This window comes from Chrysoperla carnea, chromosome 2 (genome assembly GCF_905475395.1).
Source record: "Chrysoperla carnea chromosome 2, inChrCarn1.1, whole genome shotgun sequence".
In the NCBI taxonomy this organism is placed as follows: domain Eukaryota; kingdom Metazoa; phylum Arthropoda; class Insecta; order Neuroptera; family Chrysopidae; genus Chrysoperla; species Chrysoperla carnea.
In genome coordinates this window covers 12,103,870-12,125,900 of record NC_058338.1, presented here as the reverse complement: position 1 = coordinate 12,125,900, position 22,031 = coordinate 12,103,870, and the positions used below count along the sequence as shown (strand labels likewise).

The 22,031-nt window shown below is 28.8% G+C and overlaps 1 protein-coding gene across 7 annotated transcripts in view; it reads right to left on the bottom strand.

Annotated features, from left to right (window-relative positions):
• LOC123292048 (protein scalloped) overlaps window positions 1-22,031 on the bottom strand; it is a 267,373-nt gene that overhangs the window by 66,926 nt on the left and 178,416 nt on the right. For 4 of the 7 annotated variants that reach the window (XM_044872552.1, XM_044872557.1, XM_044872558.1 and 1 more), the window contains exon 1: window positions 10,359-10,441. The exons of the other annotated variants lie outside the window; for them this stretch is intronic. In XM_044872552.1, coding sequence (XP_044728487.1) covers window positions 10,359-10,404 — 46 coding nt within the window. In that variant the 5' untranslated portion in view covers window positions 10,405-10,441. Of the gene's footprint in view, window positions 1-10,358; window positions 10,442-22,031 lie in introns of those variants that run through there. 7 annotated transcript variants of the gene reach the window in all.

Here is a 22,031-nt window from a genome sequence, read left to right as displayed (position 1 = left end):
ATACAAAAATATTTTTATAATTTGTCATTTGTATTTTTTGTCAAAATTTGTTTATTCTTTTTTTATTTAAAAAAAATGAGTTGTGAAAGAAAATGAGTTTTCAGAAGAAGATAATACAGATAATTTAAAGTAAGTACAAGGAAATTTTATGTTATGTCATAATAAATATCCTGATCAAACTAAATGTACTGTACGCACATATTGGGTTGACCACTAAATCAGAAGTATGTCTTTTTTAAACAAGTATTACAATAAATGATTGTGATGACAGGCGGACAGACGACGGACGACAGACGACAGACAACCGTAAATGGACGGACTATTTAGATGATTTTATGACCACCTATACCAAAATTTTGTTTATAGCATCAATATTTTTAAGCGTTACAAACTTGGGATCAAACCTAGTATACCTTGGTATATTTCATATACATGGTATAATAATGGAAAACCTTGATGACCTTCTCGTATAAAATTTTCTATGAATAATTTTGAAATGTGACAATAATTTTTAAAATAAACAATATTTGTACAGTAAATAAGGATAATGAATACTATACAGATAGTAGATATTTAAAACCAATGATACATTTAGATTGTAGAAATTTGATATAGAAAGTAAAGATGTTCTAGATCTCGAATCTAGATAGTAAAACACAACAGCAATAATTATCTTGAATAATAAAGTTTGAACAAAGATATTATTTTATGAGTTGTTTGTTAGAAGGCACCATAATAGTTAGGTAGTGTAGAAGCAGTACATGTTTGTACCTCCTTTGTACTTTGTAGCTGTACATAACCAAAAACCAAAACTATATTTAGGTGTAATAATTGTTTTACCTTCTAGGTACTTCTAAAATTTTACTTACTAAATTGTTGTTATTTTGTCTTGTGTTCTGTTGTGTTCATTTTATTAAAAGCTACCAGCTACCAGCCACCAGTTACCATTATCAACTACCAACTACCAAAACTATTACTGTTTGTTATAGTTCCAAATAATATTACAAACTTTAGTACATCATTATTTTATAACATGGGTAGATACATTATTATATTCAAAAGACTGCAGGAAATCGTCCATAAACTTAAACGTGTTACTGTTTGTTACTATTCTTCAATGTCCTTCTATTTCTACAGTAATTCTCATGCTAACCTATATATATATGGTTTAGGGCCCTTTTAGAATGAGAAATTCTGTTCTGTTAAAATTGGGTTCTTACCATGTTGGTTCTTACAAAATTATAATTGATTTTAACAATATAGATTGACCATTTAAAGAGATATGCAAGAATTGAATAATACTAGGGATTTCAATCAAACTTTATATTGTAGTGACACAGAAAAAGGCTTATTTTAAGTAATTGATATGCGATACGCATGCCCTAATTAATTAACGCATGTGTAATTAGGTCAACCCTTCTCAGGGACAAAAACAGTATAAAAGGGAATGCCTAACACCTATTTAATTAGAATGTCGTTAGTTATTCAAAAAGAATATCGTTAATTCTTCAAAGAAAAGAATATCGTTAGAACTTAAGAATATCGTTGTAATAGTTAAACTTAATAAATAATTAAATATTTTAATCACTTTTAAATTGTGTGTTTTAATTAATTGAACAGTGGCTAACCAACGTTAACGAATTCTCCTTAGTTAACAATTAATTATTAATTCTTAACTAAGTCAAGGTCTTGGAATAGCACCATAAGCTATTACCCTGGTGACAGCGAAATTGCCTTAAAACAAGTGACGTATCCAAATTCTATTAAATAACTGGAAACCTCCGGTTACGACAATATATACTTTTTTTTATTAACAAAGTTTCTAAAAAAACATAAAAAATTTCTAGGTCATCGGGCTTTTTATTATTAAAAAACTATCAAAAATATTTAGAAAATCTTGTACTTTATAAAAATACCATAAAAATATAAGGTTATCGATGATATAAAAACGAAATTTTAATTTAATTATGAGTTCATCGAAGATCCAAAATTGAAGAACAGAGATGACTATAGTTTAAAGTATTGATGATTGAAGAGCGATATCTTGGTTATCAAATTTATAAGCATCACTTGCACACAATATATTATATATTTTTGTAGTTGTGTGGTATTTTAAAGCTAGATATAACTTATTACTTGATTACAAAGCATGTATTTGGTTTATATGTAAGTATCGTGCAAAAAAACAAAACTTTTTTACAATACTGTAGGTTTACAATCACCTTAACGTTTTAAGACTGTTACAATGTCAGCTACAGTTCTCATTTTCTTCATCAGTAAATTACAATCACGCGAAGCTAGGGCGAGTCGCGAGTTAAATATAAAACTGATATTATTAAAAATTTATTAAAATTTTAATTATTTATATTGAAATCAAATAATCTAAAATATCTACCAGAATACTTTTTTAAGATTTGAAGAATTTTGCAATTTTTTCCTATCGTAAAATACCTCAAAAAAACGAACCAATTAAATTTATCGTACCATAACGGTAAATATATTTTCATAGTTTTATCAGAATTATATAAAATTAAGCTATAATTAAACGTATTTATTATACTTACACCAACGAATTGAATTGTAATAAAATATGTGTACCAGAAATGAAAAGCAGAATGAACAAAAGGTAATTTCAGAATATAATTAACTTGTAATAAATTGTTTTGGGTTTTGATATATCTTCACTGCATGCACACAATACATGTACATACATGTAACAATATATTTAATAATTTTAATGAAAAATTGTGTTAAAACAACATTGAGTCCCTATTCCCTAAACCAAGCAGCAGTTATTGTGTAAAAACATGTATACCCATAAATAAATATGATATAAATTAGTGATGGAATAAATATGAAATAAATAGCGATTTAATCTAACTAAGCGAAAACCGAATATCAAGCTCTTCAACGAAGTACCGAATATTCGACGGAAGTTTTGTGTACTAAGTTAACAATATCAACTAAGCAAGGCGATTGTGCCGGTTTCCTTGAGAATAAGGAAAGTGTTACAGCACGTTTTTTCTGGTTCTTATTTCTTCATCAGTAGATTACATCTGTGCGAACCCGTGGCAGGACGCTAGTTAACTATGAAATTGATATAATTAAAGAAAAAAAAATTAAAATTACTTCATCCGTTTAGGTGCTACGATGCACACATAGTGGTCAAACTTATAACACCCCTTTTTTGAAGTTTGGGGGTTAGAAATAATTTATTTTATAATGAAAATATAATTTGTTTTATTTCAAATTTCCACACCAAATCCCAACAATTTACATTAAAATCAACATAAAAATATCTATTATAGATGGTTTATCAAAACTTGAATAATTTTGCAATTTATTTCTATCCTTAAATATCTTAGTTTAAAAAGGGCACAATCCATTATAATCCCATCGCACCTTACGAATTCGTCATTTGGGAAAATATTGCGTATTATTCGGCCGATTAATGAATATTAAAAATAGGGACTGAATAATAAACGGATATCCGTTCCATCTCTAATATAAATACACATATACTCTAAAACAACGTATATATATATAAATAATGTTGCATTTATATACAACAATAACCCTTTCCTCCCCATTTTACATTCCTGTGATGTCAGCAGTAATATTATACTCGAATACCATATTTACTATTATTATATTACAAAGTTACACAAGTTTATGTGTAATATATTAACAGGATTACAGGATATGTGTTGAATAGTAGAGAAGATATGAAAACCGTTTAAATTTACACAATATCTAAAACAGGATATGATCTTCAATTTTCTGGATAATACGGGAATTAGTGAATTGAAATGTGAAATATTATCGATAATGTCAATCAGAAAACTATTACTGGAATCATTGTCGGTTATTATTAATAGATTTTCATTTTGATTCCTGTGATATTATTTTATTATTTAGATAGTTCTTGGTGCCTAATTTCAAAACACACACAGTTCTATATTTCTAATGTCATGGCCATATTGCTTTGTGTGTAGAGGTCCTAGCGAAGTTTCGTAGGGCAGGCAACGCCGCATTTTTTGAGTATCGGGCTAAAATCTACAATGTTGATTAATCAATTATCTGCCTATAAAAGAAGAAAAGTAGCAAATAGTAATTAATTTTAAGCTAGCGGAACAATTTGCCGGTTTCATAGCTCAAAAAGCAAACCCTCCAAATGAAAAAGGATTACATGCATTTTCCACACAAGTTTTGAACTTGTTGCAAATAAGTAAAAAAATGGACTTTATATCTATAGCTAAAAAATTTAAAAATTAAAATTCTATTTTCTACAAATTATATAAGTGCTAAAATATTTGCTCAGAACAGATTTGGATTTTTGCCACTCAGATGTTTTATTACCTGCATTAAAACTATTAACACATACGTTACACAAATTTTACCTCGAAAAAAGTTAGGTTGTTGTGGGATTGTCAAAAAACGAACTGTAGGACTTATCCACTAGAAATTTGGTATATGTGTCCTATGAAACATTATTCCGGGATAATAAGGAATAATTTAGGCTACTTTAGAAAAAAGAATTACGGATTCGATCCAAAAAATTAAAGCCCACAAAATTGTGAACAAAAGGGAGGATAAATGAAGGCAAGAAAGGTAAGGACTATAACACTGTGGTCTTTGTTTTTGAAGTTAAAATTATCCAAAGAAGCGAGTGGATAACTGCTAGTAGTTTAATAAATAGCTCCATAAATTTAATATCAATTAGAAACTGAAATAGTTACGTTTCTAAGGGTACATTTTATACGTTTAATATGTAGAAGAACAATTTAGTATTTAAAGTAAAATTTTATAAAGGGACTAAAAAAAGGTCTTGTCTCTAATGTTGTATTGTTGTATAAAATATTTAATTTATTAAAACATATATCATTGTAATACATTCAGAACTAGGTGTGGGCTTTCAGAAATAGACCTTTTGTACGTTTTTGTGCTTTTGTTTATCATTAATTTAAGATCATATCAATGCATATGATATACCGACTGTTTCAAAAAGTATGTACGACGGTTTACCAGTACAACTGTCTACATTACAGTTCAAAATAAGTCGATTGAGCTATGATTGTACCTTTGTATCAAATTGCTACGTTTGAGAGCTATTTATTACGTAACTTCAAACGCAAAATGTTCTTCTGTTAAAAATGGGTATGTTAACATTGTTTTAAAGGTAAGATAAATATAGCACTAAATTAAGATTATCGCCAAATCCATTAGCGTGGAACGTGTGTTTCACGAATAAAGGATTCCTGAAGTCCTGAATTTGGTTTAAGTAAATTATGTACTATAAAAAAAGCTACTCTTTGTAAGAATAAAATCCTTATGGTTTCCTCGAAATGTGCAATATTAATCATGAGAATCAGTTTCAACAAAATTGAACTATGAAAAATTTAGTTCAATTCTTTCAGATATTCTATCTAAAAATTTAATAACTATTTAATAACTTTCTTACCAAAATTGAGTTACCGTAGCAAGTAAACAGTAAAAGAACTCACCTGTAAAAAAGAAAAAAAAAATTAAGATCGAATCGTAATTAATAAAAATTAAGCAATTACAGGGTAATAGCTAATTTCTTTAGATACAGTTTTTATGGTTTCTTCACCAAAGGGTTAAAAAAAAGCATTATTAAGCTCTCATCTTTTGCATTTCCGCCTATGAATATACGTAGGCGAAATATTGGCTTCGGCCAAAAATCAACCTTCGGTCGGACACTGGTTATATATGACTTATATAATAGTGTGTTCTGCTCGTCTTGGTTACGTCCTATACCGGATATCTAGAGGATGCTGGTTCAAGTCCCGACTTCTGTGTGTTTTTGCCGTTTCTTTCTATTTGTTCAAAGTCAAATCTTTGGTTATATTCTTTTTTTTATCCTTTTGTCCTTAAACACTTAAACACAGCTCTGATAATTGAAAAAAATAAATGATTTACCATTATCAGGTATCTGACGTCTTGCTAATGTATATATTTATGGAAGTTAAAGCCAACAAAAAATGGCTAATTTAAGTATAATAACCGTTTACACACAAATAAGCACAGCAGATCGCAGCGCAGGTAATATAAAGGAATACTTGAATGGGTATGCCGCGTCGCGGTTAAAACAGACAAAGTTAAAAAAGATTTGAGTGTGTACGATTTATAAACATGAATGAAGATTGAATACAAAAAAATCGCTGCAATGGTTGGATACTTCATGAGATGATTCATTCTGTGATGGTATCATGATGATGAGGATGCTATCGATAGGGTGTTATTATTAAACTCAACAGTCATTCAACCAAACCAAATAAACCAATTATTGGGAATTACTTAGTATCAAGTAAAGTACAGAGTGTATCCGTGTAACAGAACAAATATTGAAGTGATGATAGATACACCGAAACAAGCATTTTGATATGAAGAACACAAGGGGGCAGGCTTCCGCACCAAAAATTAAAGCCCATGAAATTTTAAACAAAAGGAGGGGAAAGTGAAGGATGCAGAAGCGAAGGCTATAGTGCGGTAGTCTTTGTTTTAAAAATTGAAAGGACCCCGCAATATTAAATAGGAAAATTCCTTTCTGTGAAACTTTTTCTAACCCACCCTAAAATGTTCCTTGGATCATTCAACGAAAATATTATAGTTTTAGTATATGGCTTGGAAAATGGCTTTCTGTGAATCTTTCTGGTGATATAACTAACTTTGTGTCCCATCAAATTGTTTGTGCATCACATTGATCGTTGCCATTTTTCAAAAATGATTTATCAAGTATTTCAAATCAAGAAATTTTTTTGTAGCCAAACACACTATTCATGTATTACATACATCTACATATGAGTAACAGATTTGATTTTTTTTTTTGTGGTTTACCTTGCAGCAACTATTATGTAATATATAATGTATACAATACATATGAATATTATATACATTATACATGTGTATAGTTTATATATTATTTTAATATGACTTTCCGGTCACAACTTGTTTAAGAATTATATTTTAGTCACTATTCAAAATTAAGGATGTTTAATAGATTTGTAAAAAACTATTGATGTTAAGGTGGAATATATTTCTATGCTTTTAGGAAGCGTCCAAAAAGTACGAAGGTCAATTTCAGTCTCTTTGGAACCCTTCCTCCCTCCTACCCATTATTATAGCACACCATATCCTCTACTATGGATACCTCCTACCAGATTCAACGTAGTTTTTTTTTATAATCAAGTCAAGAAGACATTTTCCATTTCTGAAACACTGGCATTACGGCATTGTCAGACTGTGGTATTCATAAAATATAAAAGTACACAATATTTTAAATTAAATATACATATTCGTTGTGTGCGTAGTCATGGTAGGGACAATAAAATCGATGCCAGCGCTTCCAGTGAAAAATTTTGGATATAAAGGAGGCTGTTATGATTAATTTGCAATTCTTTATATGTTAATGTTATAGAAAATTTCTAAATTATTGAAAAACACTAATTAATTAAACTTAATGGATTAAAAATTGTGAAAATAAGAAATCAAATTGCACAAATATTATTTTTCAAATGTAAATTATCATAATTATTTGAGACAATAATATTAAATTTTCAATGTAAGTCATAAATGCAATCCGTACAATTATGTATACATCTAATACGCCTCCAATAAAACTCACACACGGTGCGAATGCCGCAACTTAAACTACAAATTATTTTCATATTTAAAGAAAATTACGTAGCTTGTCTTCATTGAAACCCTCCCCTAACAGAGCTCAGTGCAGCTTTTAAACTAAACTCCTCCTTCTCTTGATCAGGTCGCGTGGTTTATGAATGATCCCTTTTTTTAGAGACAGAGTTGGTTGGGTTGCGTTTGTTCTGTCTATAGAGTAGTTGATTGAATTCTGAAGTTTTTAGCCCTTTTGTTCAAAAATGGAAAAAGGAATGGAAAAAATATTTAAGAAAAATATTTTTACTTAATCCATTATTATTTTCAACAAACAATTTTCCGAACGTTGTTTAAGTTAAGTGCTTAAGAACAAAAGTTATTTTAGTTTTCTCAAAAAGTACTACTAGTTTTAAGTTTCTACAACTATGATTGTTTATACACATAACACTCAGGTGATGAAAGGAATAAAGACCTATGTAACAGGACGTCAACCATGTGTCAGTATTCAAAATAAATAAGATACGTTACTGGTGGCAATTTAAAAGGCCAAGCACAAAGAAACAACCTTAATAATTGGACATATACACTTGTTTGACAAATCTTTCATGATAAAATTTATAAAACTCGTTCTTCAAGATGTATATATATATATATAAAACATTTTCGTGCATAATTCAATTTATTTATTTTTTTTTTTTTGTATTTTTTCCAATAAAAACAATAAAAAAAATTCCATTCAAGTTGATGCGGTTGGTTTGTTATGCTGGAAAAATACTACAACTACAACCATACCCACTAAAACTAAAAAATTATCAAATCGGTACTAACTGTGAATATTCAAATATTAATCATATATTATTATTCATAACGGTTTTACAGTTTTTATTTTGAAATTTTTAATTTATTAAAAATTATTAAATATGACAGTATAGCAGTCACACACAGTACACAAACATACACGAACAGTATACAATATACACGGGGATTTGACTTAATCGTTCCTTGTTCACTCACTAATCGTTCTTTTATTACTTTTCTTAATTTACATAAAATCATCTTTTTATTTATGTTTTTTTAAGGTTCCGTATCAAGTGTCAACACTCACAAATAATCTATATTTGTTTAATTAGGAATTTTATTTAACTGTAAGCTTAGCTAACCTTATGGAAAAATTTATATTTTGACCTAATTTTGAACCCTCACGGGTAAACTATGATGTTGGCAAAAAATGTTTCAAACAAAAGTTGTTTATTCTTTATAAGGAAAATTTTTTATATTTAAACTTTTTTTGTATCTCTTACGGTTTACAAGATGAGTCTACAGACCCAAGGCCTAAGATCGCACAATGTTATTTATGTAAGCTTTTAACAATGCAGTCGAACAGTTTTTATAAAGATTCATTGACTGGCCCTGGATTTCAAGATTTTTATGCCCGTCAACTTGTTGGCTACTGAGCCCTAAATTTGAATGTGAAACATATTCAAACTGAGCCGATTTGGAAGATCATTGCCAATTTTTAGTTTTTTCGGGTACTGAACTCAAAATTCGCACTTTAGGCGCTGCGATGCCACAGACAGACAAACAGTCCGACACACACCCATAGCGAACAAACCTAAAACACCCCTTTTTTTAGTTCGGGGGTTGAAAGTAAATATCAAAATCCATTAAGTGATCTAAGAACCCATTGCATTGGCTGCGAACAACGCTAAAATATAAACACCTTCTCTTATTTGCACGGCATTTTAAAAGAGTGTGCTCCTGCGAACCAGTAAGAGCTCACACTATTCACTATTCAGTTTAAAATTAATAATTCATATTCAATTATTATTTACAATTTTTTAACTTTTTAAGTTCTATGTATCAAACCCACACAAAATGTCATTACATGGCATGGCGTTGAAATGCTGTTGATTTCTATTTTGTCAATCAAAATTTAGATGAATATTAATATGAACTTTGATGGGAAATTCATTAAAGTTTGTTTTTTTTAACTATCAGAACAATAGAGTTCTATGTTCTTTTATTAGTGCCTACGGCAACAGATTTTAGGCGTTATTCTGCAAAATACAATCTAATCTTTAACATTCGTTTATAATTTCGGTTTTAAAATTCTTCTTCATTTTTTACTTTGTTTAAATTTCAAAAGCTTCGACGAATTTTTAAAGTAAGAATTCCACTTGCAATCACAAAACTACAAACAAATAAAAAAAATAAAAAAACCAAGTGCGTTAAATAAAAACTGAAATAAAAGGAAAGCAAAACTAGTAGTTTATATAGCGAATTTAACTGCTGGGGACTATCATTTGGAAGACTTGAGTCGGTGGGTGTAGATTTTAAATGGATCCCGGGCGATAAAATCGCTATGTAAACTACTAGACTTGTTTTTTTCTTTTCAGTTTTTATTTAGCACTTTCGTGTTTTATCATTTTTTCGGTTTATTTTTTTATTTTACACTTTTCGGATATCAATTCAAATAATTTTTGAAAACATATAATATGGCATAAAAAATCGCTTATTTAGTGCTCTGATTTAAAAAAATATTGCCAATATTTTATTAACTAAGGCACTACATGACCGATTTTTGACGACATATTATATGTTTTCAAAAATTGTTGGAGCATCGACATATGAAATATAATAATTACTCTTGCAATGATCGTTGCTTCAACGTTAATCGTTTACTAATAAGTTGTAAAGAAATAAACTTTGAAAGATACACTTACTTGTGTCATATTTCCAAGGATCTTGTCGATTTTCTAAGGCTCCCATTTTGCAAATGCATAATTGAAACCACAAAAACAAAAGTTTTTACAAAAATATTACCATTAAAATTGTCTTAGGTTTTTAATACCATGGATGACTTGAAAACACACACCAAAGAGTTATACAATTATAAAATGATAGATGAACAACCACCAAGATAGACGGACAATTCATGTACACTACACTACACTAATTATCAAAAGTTTGAGACCAATAATAAATTTAAAGTGACATTTGATATATCAAAGCAGTTTGAGACTACATGCTTCATTCAAGAATTTCAGTTATATTAATATATTCGAGTTCGTAAATGAGCAACATAGGTCAATTGGGTCTTGGGTCCGTAGGACCCATCTTGTAAACCGTTACAGATAGAACAAAAGTTTAAATGTAAAAAATGTTTCTTATAAAAAAATAAACAACTTTTGTTTGAAACATTTTTTCGGAAACATCACTGTTTACCCGTGAGAGCGCAAGTTGTATAGTATGTATGATATGGGTATATCAGTTATATGTGTGTGACATGTATGTATGTTTAATGTAGTGTCCGACCGAAGGTCGATTTTTAGCCGAAGCCGAAGCCGATTAATCGGCTATCGCCACAATCTTCGGCCGAAGCCGAAGCCGAGCCGAAGGTTTAAAAACATGATTTTAAAACTTTAATAATAAAGTTGATCTCTAGAAGTTGATTTAGAGGTTATGATCTTGAGAAGTTGATCTAGAAGTCAATCTAAAGATGATTAAAAAAATTACCTTGAAATTTATTTCAAAATAATAACATTTAGAACAATTCGTTCAATTCCGACGTTTGCTAAGAACCTTCGGCCAAAGCTTCGGCTTCGGCCTGAATTCATGTTTAACCGAAGGTGGCTTTTTTGGCCGAAAGTGGCCGAAGCCGAAGCTTCGGTCGGACACTAGTTTAATGTGACTGTTCTCACATGTTTTTTATAAACCATTACCTTTCTTCAATATGAAACTTTACATTCAACTTGTGATCTCAAACTTTTGTCACATAGTGTGTGTACTCTACACTTACTCATACAAACACAGAACAGAAAACCTGTTGTCTTGTGATATTCTTCAGCTGTGTTGTTGTTGTGTATAGTTTCTTAGTCATCATTCAAACAACCAGAAAGAAATATAAAACAAAATACGATTAAATAAAGTAAGAAGTTACTTTTTTTTAAAGAAGACAGAGATAGAAAGATGGAAACAACAGCATAAAGTAAATATAAAAAAAAAAAAAACTAAAACCAGCATCCACCATCATCCATCTCGAAGAACAACGAACGAACAAGACGGACGACTTAAAACTCCACTTACTTACTTCCTCTTGTCAAATACAGGTATAAGTTTTATACCTGTGTGCATATGATGATGCCTTTAGGTTATTATATCAAACAATATTATATTTTAATGATTGTATCACATCAGTAGCGTGCGGCGCTTAGTTTTAACTTTTAAATTTTGTAACTTTTTTTATTCATACCAATAAATATAATAATAAATTCGTCTTCATTTATTATAGCTTTATTCGATTGGTTTCATTTTTTTTATGTTTTATAGTACAACTAGCTGTGAACTACCCGCTTTGCTGTGCAACATTCCCACTTTCACCCCTCCCCTCATATTCCATATCCTTTTCTAGGTTACTATCTATCACCTAACTAAATTTCATCAAAATCCGTTCAGCCGTTTAGGCATGATAGAGCAAAACTCCCAGCAAAAACCATAAAAAAATCACTAACTCAATTCAGTTTTCTGCCTACTTCCTACTCACTAAGTACGATGACGTGATCATTTTGATCTTATATCCGTTTTTAGGTAACCATCTATTACCTTACTAAATTTCATCAAAATCCGTTCAGCCGTTTAGACGTGAAAGAGAAACAGACAGACAGACAGACAGACAGACAGAGTTACTTTCGCATTTATAATATTAGTATGGATTTTTAAAATTTTATTTTTTTTACTCAGTTTATTTATAACAATCGAAGATAAAGTATATAATTTCACATGTTATGTAAATGAGTATTATTTCACAAATTATGTAAATGAAATCCGTTAAATCTAGTACGCAGCCATAAGTTATCCCATACAAGATAAATATATTTTTGCACTTTATCTATGACATTAATTTGGTTAGAAATGATCAATTTGCAATCAAGTCAGAGATGTCGTTATAAACCCGGTTTAAACTATCTTCCTTTTGTACATTATGAATTTAGCGCTTACTTTTTTATTTACAAAAGCATTTTCTGATAACTTTAGGTATTAATTTTTCAAATACTGTTTTATTCTTTAAAGATTTTTTTATAGCTTTACAGCTTTTTATAGCTACTTCTACTTTTTACTGTAATATTAGTTTAAATAGACATACTTTTATTTTAGTAGTTAACCCAATTTGTGCGTGCATTACATTTAGTTTGATCAGGATATTTATTATAGCATAAAATTTCCTTGTATTTACTTTAACATCTCTATTATCTTTAGTTTCTGTTAACCCACTTTCACAACTCATTTTTTTGAATGAAAATCATAAAATTTTGACAATAATAAATTGAACCAATTATAAAAATATTTTTGCATATTCTCAAAATTCAAGGTAAGCTGAATCGATTGAAAAAGTTTTAGTATCCTAGATGACCTAGGTGAAAATGATAAGTTTTTATTGACGCACACAATCAGTAAACATCTATTTTTCACACTGAAAAGTAGTGCGGAAAGAGATTATAAGAAAGAAAGAAAAATTTTAATGAATGCCATTATGTTTGAATCTAATAATGTTTAGTGTAAAGATTAAACTAGAATCAATAAGAAGATAGGTTCTATCTATATCTAATGATTAAAATATTATTAAATCTAATATAATCATATAATAATAACACTTTTTTGAGTGTTTATAGTTTGTAGCCTTGAATTATAATTTTTAATAACATCCAATTATATTAAATGTTAGCTTTAATTGACCTTTGTGTATCACTTAATAAATTACTAATTACTTCTTGTATTATATTATATCATATGTATAACACTTAATAGTGTAACAGCTATCAGTATAGTGTAATGTTATTTATATTGGGTGTACTTCAAACATTTGCAAAAAGAATCATTTTTTTTGAAAAATGTTTCAAAAAAGTGGTAGGGATCATAAAACCATAATTGTGACATTGAAAACCTAATGAAGATTAATTTTAAAATTTCACATAGAAACACCCATTTTACTAATTGATAAGAGATAGAGGAAAACTTTAAACTAGAAAGTTAGTCCTCGTAAAAAAAAACAAACAACTTTGGTTCGAAATATTTTTGCGGGAACTTAATAGATAAACCAGAAAATGAATTCGAATTTGTTTCTACGTATGAAATTAAGTTTTTGAGTTGAAATTTTCATAACAGAAATACATAGAGAAAATACGAAAAAAAGAATGAGTTTTTGAACACCTTATTGAAAGCATTTTTCGAGAACTAACTAGACTTTACAAAATTATTCCGTTCTTCCGGTACTTTTCTAACAACCCGTATAATATACATACTGTACTAAAATATATATATCATAATCATAAAGCAACTAACTATGTAATTAGATGTACCTAATAAAATGCTACGAACTTTTAATTAGTATTGCTTGTTATTATGTTTAACGCTATCAGTCAGGGCTCGGCCAATATTCAACATGCAAATAGTTTTTTGTAACATCAGCACGCTTTGCCAGTTGTCTATTGTCTCTTCAATTTATTAGTTACTCTTTATAGACTTTTACCGTGATTTAAAAAATTTCTAAACCAAGAGACAAAGCGTCTGTTTGATCACGTGTGAAAGCAGTGCTCGTCTACAATTCGCGAAATAATACCACAAAAATCCTAAAACCAATTTTTTAATACACACTCAATCTTTATACAAATATTCAATAACTTTTCCTAGAAGGGTTGTAGATACGGGAATATTTGAAAATTTCGAGTGAAAACTCTCTACTTCAATTAATAGGCACTCTTGTAGATGTGCAAAGATCCCAGCGCAAATGCAACAAAAGCTCCAACAGGAAGGATACTTTTGGAACTTAGAAACTTGTTTCTTCTATTATTTTACATTGCACGTGATAAAAACAAACAATACAATCAAAATAATCGTACACAAATATCAATCATTGAGACTAACGAGAAGTATGGTACGGGATCCTTTAAATACTTTATAAGTATATAAGAATACAACGATAAAAAAAAATTAAATTTTTATGAGATTTGTACCAAATAAAATTGAGTAATTAAATCTTCAAAAATAATTTAATGGCTTGAACATTTTAAAATATGATAAGCATAAATTAAGTTTAAATAAATGTAAACTTCAGTCGAACACTAATTTACATTATGCAAAGTATACCTAAAAAAAAACTGATGACAGCGTTGGAAACACATTATAACGACTTTTTTGGAGATATATTAGCTCTTTATAATTTATATATCTATACTTGTATAAAAACAAAATGGAAATGTCTGTTTGTAATGTCAAATGAACAGCTTTTTACTTAATTTATAGTATCGATACTTGATTTATAAAATTAAACAATAACGTGACATGGTACGATCATTCTCAAATTCTACTACATGATATCGTTCCTTTTAATAGATAAAGATTTCTTTATTTCATGAAGAAAACCCGGTCTGAACATTGGGGACATAGCGGACCAAACAGGTTAAAACATGAAATGTGGTAGTATTTTTTTTAAAGAAAACATCGGCTATATTACGAGTGTTAGAGTAGGAGGAAAAATAAGGCCCAGGTTGAAGGATATTAAGTGGTTATATTCATTTTTACAATTGAAATTGTCCAGCAAAGCGGGCGGGTTGCGGCTAGTAATAAATAAAACTGGTCTCAGTTAATGTTTTAGTTCACACAACTGATTTTATCCACATAAATAAAAATTTAATATAAATAAATAAAACTCTTTTTGTAGGTTAATATTCAAATAACCCATAATTTTAATTGATGAAATTGATTTAAAAATTATGCAAAATATATATAAAAAAAAATAAAATAAATAAATACTATTAAAATGTAATGATGACACTAAATAATTTATATTTAATTTATTGCAAAAAATATAAGATTTGATTATTTTTATTTTATTTTTTATTTTAAGTAAATAAAATAAAATAATAATGAAATATTGAAATGGATTAAAATAATAATGAATTTTTGCAGTAATTGCAAAAAAAAATTGATAAAATCAATAATAAAATAAAACATAAAATAAGATGAAATAAATCAAAATAATATTTCAAAGAATAGGTAGATGCTGTTATGCAACGAACTATGCAAATCTTCCAGTTAAAGTTAAAGTAGTTCGGCAGTCACATGATTGGTCCGTCACATGACAAGTTATAAATAAAATTAATGATATGAATAAAAATAATATTTGTATCACGTAAATGTTTTATAATACTTTAAAAATATCGTAAAAGATAAAATTTATACGTCAATTTGTCGTAAGATAATTTTTTTTTTTTTGTACCAACATAATCTGTGATGAATTTTCTTCATGATGAAACTTTTTTGAAGCTCAATCATCGATTAATTTTTGTAAAATTCTTCCATAAGGTAGTGGGTTAAAAATCGAAATTTTAAAATGAAATCAGTCACAATTTTGTCTCGCAAGAATCCCCAAAAACTGTTTATTGTGATCAAGGAACTTTGAACTATCATTTAACTCAAAAAACTGAACATTCATCGTACTTGCTTAAACACCCGAACTACTTTAATATGTATGAATATAATTATTGAGTAATAATATTAATAATAATAATATTATTATTATTATAAACAGTTTTATTATTTAAATGAATCAGATGACAGTTAATTGAACTTGATAATAATGATGGTCACAGCATAGAATAGAACAACACAGTGGTCTACCTACCAACCCATCTAACTCTACAGGTGCATATATTAATAATATTTATATTTATATTGATAATAATTAATATTAAAATCATAAACATATACCGTAATTACTTCCGCTCATCATTCATCACTCATGGCATAATTATTTTACTCAAATTTACTATATACTACATTATTTTACAGTGTTCAATACTTCTTCACTTCAAATTAATTGAAATATTTATTTTAAGGAGATCCATGCAATATTCTAATCAAATAATGTCATTAAAAAAATATATATTTTTTCAAATCTTTTTTTAATATATCTAAAAAATTATTTTTAAATTTATTAATTATATTTCACGCGAAACTTAGCAAAAATTTAATTATTAAACAATTATTCACACTTAATTGATCAATAAAAAATATAATACTTTTAATCACTGGTATATATTTGACAACATACTAGAGTTCATAACCTTAAAATTTTATTTGTTTTAATTGTTGAAATATCATGCATAGACAATGTTGATTACTCTATCACATTACACATACATACATGTCACACATACTTAACTGATATTCCCATATAATAATACATACTATACAATTTACGCCTAATTTGCGCCTTCACGGGTAAACACCGATGTTAACGAAAAAATGTTTCAAGCAAAAGTTGACCTCAATTTTTACGTCCTGAGTACGCTGTAAAAATTACAGCTTGATATCTTTTTTCGTTTTTGAGTTGTCGTGCCCACAAACGGACGGATGAACAACCGGAAATGGACTAATTAGGTAATTTTGTGAACACCTAAACCAAAATTTTGTTCATAGCATCAATATTTTTAAGCGTTACAAACTTGGGACTAAACTTAGTATACCTTGCATATTACATATATGCATGGTATAAAAAGTTGCGTACTCTCGCCAAATAATGTTAACGTGGAAATAGAATATTCAAACTTAAATAATCTTACAAAGGAAGATAAACTACGCTATCTGATTCAGAAAACCGGGATGGACAGTTAAGAGTTGGGTACGTCTCATCGTCGAACAAGCCACTCCCTCTCTCTATCGAAGAACCCACACATTATTATTGGAAATTCCGCCCATTGATAAAATGATTCCGCCTTTGGCGCTGACCATAAGATTCTTCAAAGATTGGAAATCCATTAAAAAAAATTAATGCATCGTCCGGGAATCGAGCCCGGGCCGCCCGCGTGGCAGGCGAGCATTATACCACTGAACCAGCGATGCTCTTGTGTGTTGAAATGCAAATGTAGCTTGATATCTTTTTTTCGTTTTTGAGTTATCGTGTTGGCAGACAGACGGACAGACAACTGAAAATGGACTAATTAGGTGATTTTATAAACACCTATACCAAAATTTTGTTCCTAAAATTAATATTTTTAAGCGTTACAAACTTGGAACTATACTTAGTATACCTTGCATATTACATATATGCATGGTATAATAAGTCTAATGATGAAAACTTCTTAGATTGCAGACAGTGTTGCCGAGTGAAATTTTATGTTTTAAAAGTCAGAATAACTATGTCATCGATGGGATAATTTTCATAAAAAAATTTCAAATGTCTACCATAAGCTTCCCCCCCTCCCGCAAGTTTTTGTAATCTTTTGATGTAAAGCATAAATAAGCAAAGCTATAGATTTTGAATATCTTGGAAATAAATGCGTTTTTATGGTTCTTAGTTAACAAAAAGATGACTTGATTTATGGCTTAAAAATATAGGTCTGGAATGTATTTACAGAAAGTTCTAATAGAATCCGACATCAAAATTTGAAAAATAACTAATATTTTCATACACACATTTTTCTGGAAACATCCATAAGAAAAAGTTGCTGAAAAAGTCTTTATATGAATACAAAAAAAAATTATTTTAAAAGAACTAAATTGATAAATAAATTTGTACGCTTACAATTTTTATATATTTTATAAAAAGTTGTTTAAACAAAAATTACTGAAAAATTAATTAAAAAGTTTTAATTAATAAAAAGATGATTTTTTTTTCTCGAATCTACGTCAGTGAATGATGATGACATTACTTGCTACCCCCTGCTTATGTTGGTCGTTTGTTTTCTGTGATGTAGATAGGTACCCTCCTATTTTCTTGTCATCGTCATAAGATTCTGTCACTGATATTCACTATGAAAAAGTCACCCATACTACCCTCTTAGTTAAAAATCTTTTTATAATTATTTTAAGTTACACAATCAATCAACGTTTTTTTTTTCTTTTATTTTTAGCATATTGCACCAAATTGTGTGCAATAACCAATAATAGTGGAGAATCGTAAGATTTATACCTCGGAATCCAAGAACAGTCAATGAATCTTTATAAAAACCGTGGGACTGCATTGTTTAAAGCTTACTTAAAGAAGTTAAAAACAAAAATTTGTGCGATCTTGCCTGGGGGAGTCTCATAGGACCATCTTTTCTCTTTAATGCCTTTTTTTATAAGCAGATAAATTAGGGTAAACGTTTTTAATACCTCTTAAGCAGTTAAATTTATAGATTTGAGCTGTTAAAGTTTTTGATTTGAACATATAAATTCAATGTATGGTTTATTATATAACAAGGTTCATTTTCTTAAGATTAATTTCGAAAACAAATATTGATTACTTAAAAACATGACAAATATTTTCCTATAAAGAAAATTCAAACAAGCTGCACTCGTTTTTCCATAAAATACATTTAAAGTGATGAAAAAAATGACATTTGTGCTAAAAAAATGAGTAGTTCTTTCTATAAAAAATTTTTCTCCATAAAACATCAATATTTCAAAAACTATGGTATATATACCGAAAAATTTTACTCATTTCAAAAACTATGGTATATATACCGAATTTTACTCATAATTTTCGTCTAATTTCCTGAGTTTTAACAGAATCCATCCTCAAAATTTGCCACTTTGTTACCGTTATATTAGGCTAAAAAATTAAGCATTATAAAAACATGTGAAAACATCAATTGACTGAGTTAATTGTTGAAATATTATGTGTAGACAGTGTTGATTACCCTGTCACATTATACATACATACATGTCACACATATATAACTGATAATATTCTCATATTATACATTCTGTACAATTTGCGCTCTCGCGGGTAAACAGTGACGTTTACGAAAAAATGTTTTGAACAAAAGTTGTTAATTTTTTTATAAGGAACATTTTTTACATAAACTTTTGTTCTATGTCTAACGGTTTACAACTTGATCTAATTGAAATATGTTGCTCATTTACGAACTCGACCTCACTTTTTACGTCCTAAGCACGCTACAAAAATTTCAGCCTAATATCTCTATTCATTTTTGAGTTATCGTGAGGACAGGCAGACGACAGACAGACAGACAACCGGAAATGGACTATTTAGGTGATTTTATGAACACCTATACCCAAATTTTTTCATAGCATCAATATTTTTAAGCGTTACAAACTTGGGACTAAACTTAGTACACTTGGGTATATTTCATGTACATGGTATAAAAATATAATACAGTGATTACAGAGCCTTCAATATTCATTCCAGTGTACACTTGACCGATATTGAACAAAGTAATTTTTTTCCATTTTTTCGAATCTCTTCTCATTATTCTATTCATTTAAGTAACCAACAGCATTGGTTTGTTTGGTAAAGTTAAATGTGTTCTGTACATCTCCACTACATGGATAATTGCTATAAAAAAAATCTATGGTTGAGTAATTTTCAATATCACATACAATTTTAGATTTCTTACTTAATTTTAATGTTTCTTTGTATATAGTAGCTGTGCTCGCTAAGGTTTATATACAAATCTTATTTTATGCTTTTTAAATAAGTAAACAGTAGTTGGTATTGTTCAAAATTTTTAATTTTTGTCTATTTTTTTTTTTTTTAATCTTTTCTATTTCTATAATAATTGTTTATTACCTATTAATGACACGTGATGCGTGTAAGTTTATATTTACAGGTGTTATCGTTCAAAATATTCAAGATTTTAAGGAATTTAAAATAACATCAGCCATATTTATCAATTCAAATTTTTTGAAATGTTTAATAATTTCCAGTAATATTTCCTCGAAAGTACAGACTTAGGTATACACTGGGTGAAAGCACAGTGAGGGCGCATGAGCCGATGTCAATATGGGTGTCAAGTCCCTAAATTTAGAATCTAGTAGGGGATTCAAGACCGAACTATTGAACTTACTATTTATTAATGTAAGTGGAGCCAAAGTTTTTATAACGCCAATAGTTTTGGATGTTACGGCAATTTTATATACTTATATACTATAACGTATTATCAGATACTTTTCGAGTATCTTTCTTTATACCATACCAGCACTTTAATAAACGCCATGTATTTTCTACCGTGTCGAGTTTTTATAAAGCGAATTGATGTTATACAAGGGGAGAGGTGACTTATGTAAGGTGGGTTAGAATTCCCAAAAGAAAAACTGTTTTTTTCGACATTTTTATGGCTCTCAATTTAGCCTCCCAACTGGGACTGTCATATTCCCAAGTCCCTTCCCGACTTTTTATGTTGAAATATTATGTTTTTCGTGGTTTTTTCTTCTCGAAGAATGAAATTGGATAATACAAGAATGAAATTGGATAATAATATTTGAATATGTACATTTTAATATTTTGTTATTAAAATTATTGCTGAATACATGTATAAAAGAAAATTTTTTCGTTTCCAATTTTACAAACTGAGAGTATGCCGCTAATTTGTATGCCTTTTTTTTAAAAATATTTTCTTTTGTGATTTTAGTTTAAACGAACAGTTGTACGTCAGATCTTCCAAAATCCTTTTGTTAAAGTTTTTCAATAAAAACATGCATTTTTTTTTTAAATAATAAAAAGATTAATTAGAATAATAAATAGATAAATCATTTGTATAACGTTGCATTTATTTATAATAATATTCAAACACATAGACGATTTTATAATGGACCCGGCACTAACCTTATGAGAATTAGATCTCTGTCAAATTTATTCATAATGCGAAATTTTGCAGACCTTAATAGCCTGATCAAAAATGGACACAACTATATAAATGCTAACGATTTTTGGTTTTCGAAACTGAAAAACATCTTTGTTAAAATATTTGCATTTTCCCCAAAAGTTGATTGTACTGGAGTATGTTGATTGTATGTGTGTATTGATACAAGGAACTCTAATATACAGAAAGTTCGATTTACATCTACACATATAAATATCATGAGTATGACAGAGTACATGCCTTAAGCAATGCATCTAAGTAAGAGGTATTATAGGTGTTATATCAAATCGCATAAGTGATTTGTATCGTAGCTTATCTGTTGTAGTTCATCTATTCAACTAAGAAACTCTCACTCTCCAAGCGTCTTACAACTATCTCAACGCATATTGAAGCTTCAACACATGTATATAATACCTCTCACTTGGATGCATTGCTTAATGTATTCTGTCATACTCGTGATATTTATATACCTAGATGTAAATCGAACATCACTACATAATATAAAACAAAGTAGCTTTCTCTGTCCCTATGTCCCTATGTCCCTTTGTATGCTTAAATCTTTGAAACTACGTAACGGATTTTGATGCGGTTTTTTTAATAGATAGAGTGATTCAAGAGGAAGGTTTATATGTATTATAACATCCATTAAATAGTGGAGAAGTACTGCTATTTTTAGGTTAATAGTTAAAAATGTAAAAAGTATATAAGTAAAAATGTAGTGTATGAATTTAGATATTCCAAAGATAGCAG